This window comes from Coffea arabica, chromosome 1c, assembly GCF_036785885.1.
Source record: "Coffea arabica cultivar ET-39 chromosome 1c, Coffea Arabica ET-39 HiFi, whole genome shotgun sequence".
Taxonomy (NCBI): domain Eukaryota; kingdom Viridiplantae; phylum Streptophyta; class Magnoliopsida; order Gentianales; family Rubiaceae; genus Coffea; species Coffea arabica.
The window spans coordinates 17,432,511-17,435,196 of NC_092310.1; the positions used below are offsets into that span (position 1 = coordinate 17,432,511).

Consider the following 2,686-nt stretch of genomic DNA (forward strand, 5'->3'; position numbering starts at 1 on the left):
ACCGTTAGTCCTGGCGAGAGCTGGGCAGGCAGTCCGCTAACCTCTTTGGTTCGCCTTAGGGGAAGGTGGGGCTGTCACATGCCATGGGTTAACAAGAGGTGACTGACCCTTCAGCAGTCATCGAAGGTACGCTCTCTCTTTTTCTGCGTCACGCAAGTGTTCTAATAGACCCTGGTGCCCCGCATTCTTTTCTAAACCCTACATTTATGGCTCATATAGATGTTAAAGTTGAACAATTACCGTATGACTTAGAAATAAAAACCCCCATTACCAATAAGAACTTAATTGCTAATATGGTCTACAAGGGGTGTGAAATATGGATAGGAGAGCGGAAATTGTTGGTAGATCTTATTGAGCTAGTTCTTAAGGGATACGATATCATCTTAGGGATGGATTGGTTGGCCAAATATCATGCACAGTTGAATTGCCGTGCTAAGAAGGTTAACTTTCACATACCAGGTGAATACTATAATTAGATGTACGAGTAAAGTTAACCTCTACCACTTTTATTTCTGGAATTCGGGCTCGAAAATTACTATGCAAAGGTGCCCGAGGATATTTTGGCAATGTTGATTAATGCTCCGATGGATCAGTTGAAGGTAGAAAATGTACCGGTAGTATGTGAGTTTCCTGAGATTTTTTCCGAAGAATTGACATCATTACCTCCGGAGAGGGAAATAGAATTTAAGATTGATTTGCATCTTGGAGCAGAGCCGATATCAGAAACTCCTTATCGTATGGCTCCTTCAGAACTTAAGGAATTGAAAACATAGTTGCAAGAATTGTTGGATCGAGGATTTATACAGGAACGTGAGTCATCGTAGGAAGCCCCTGTGATAGCCCCACCTTCCCCTAAGGCGAACCAAAGGGGTTAGTGGACTGCCTGTCCAACTCTCGCCAGGACTAACGGTTCAGTTCACATTGATCTAATATGTTCTGGAACATACTAACACTCGAAAACAAGTCAAAATCCCAAAATAAAAAAAAAAGAAAATCGGAGCCGGTCATGAACAGTAACTACCACGTCAGAATCTGGCCGCCAAAAATTTTGTTTCACCGTGTGAAGTTCGAATCTGTCCGAATTCTCGCCCAACATCAATCAAACCTTTATACGTTGAAATTAAGCATATACAATCCAAAGTAGCATACAAAAGTTATTCAAAAGTTTATACATGTACGGTTTGCCAAATCAAAAGAGAAAAACGGACCCAAAAGTGCATTTAGGGTTTCAATCAATGAGCTATACAAAAGATATGTACATCTAGCTCAATTTGGCAACCAACTATCAAATCCAGTCCAAAAGTATTTATTGTCTTGTAAGGAAAACAAACAGAATAGGGTGAGCTTATGCCCAGTGAGATACTATCACTCAAGCAACAAAGTTCATATAAGCATAAAGCTTTTCATTTCAAATCACCAAAAGTAAACCAAGAGCACACATTAATAGAGTTGATAAAAGGATACGGACGGCTCTCAAGAGCCCCTTTCCTCGCTTACATTCTTGATCGGACCTCATTGACCCTCCGTCAATGTTTAAGAGTAACCAACCGCAGGCTCCACTTTACTTCCATTCCTTCCAGCCAACATACCCCTACCGGGCCCGAACTCCAAACAGTAGAAATTTGGTAATACTCGAGTATACCGGAATCAAGAGTCTCACTACTACAAGATTCCATATAACAGTGTCCATGGCTCGTCAATTTTCACGACCAAGCCCTTGCCGGCTCGATTCAATTGATTACCAATGAGGTTGAGCTCAGTAGTAACAGTAATGGCCGTTGGATACTTGTCGAAACGACACCAAATTCAGTATATCAGGTATCATTTAAATACCACAGTGAAGCAGTAAACAATCGTATATAATATCAAAAGGGGTGAGGGCGATTAAGTACACCTTCACTTTAATCAGTTTCAATGGCAAATAGGCCCTCAAGGCATCAAGTTCAAATATAGCAAAGCCACATTGTAAACAAACAAGTGAGTAGTACACTCACCAAGCAAGCAAGTGGAATTTCGTAAACTTCCGCCCGAAGAGCGTCTTTAATCACCGTCACGCCGTAAGATATTCAAATAAGCACAATAAGACTCGATTACAAGTCATAAACCAGTTCCGCATACTACCAAAATAGGGCTCCATAAGAATGCATAAACACTAGAGTAAACCAGGGAAATCCGGAAATGGAATTAAACTTTAAACCCTAAAAACAGTTTTTGACATCATTTTACGGTTTTGGCACCATTGGCACTACGATTATCGGATGGAGGTGTAAGATACACCGCTTCGAAGCTAATAAATAGCGCATTTAAACATAGAACACATATACATAGAACACATAAACACATAATCGGATCAAGAAATTATACGGAACAGTCAGTCAAGAACATACAAAGTCATCCCATGAAACAAAAAGGGGTCCTCCAAAAGTACTATAGACAGACTAGGTCACGAGTACAAAAGAACTCACGAAAAACTTTTCCCCCTCTAAGGCGCCGTCCATAATCTATGAGAACAACACCATTTATATCTTAATCAAGGTTGATCACGCTTAACCACACCCGAACAAACCACACGAAGTTCCATAGAATCACCTTTCTGTGAGAACCCGTAAAAACCCTAATATTTTCCTAGGGTTTTAGTTCCCTTAATTGCATAATTTTTGCATTTTCTGGCTTAGAAATATTTACC

General features: G+C 40.4%; 1 protein-coding gene across 1 annotated transcript; it reads left to right on the plus strand.

Annotated features, from left to right (window-relative positions):
• Positions 1 to 206: 206 nt before the first annotated feature.
• LOC113722419 (uncharacterized) lies at positions 207 to 773 on the plus strand. The gene is made up of 2 exons (XM_027245730.1): positions 207 to 440; positions 546 to 773. Exons 1-2 carry the CDS (start codon positions 207 to 209, stop codon positions 771 to 773), a joined length of 462 nt encoding a protein of 153 aa, XP_027101531.1.
• Positions 774 to 2,686: the final 1,913 nt, after the last annotated feature.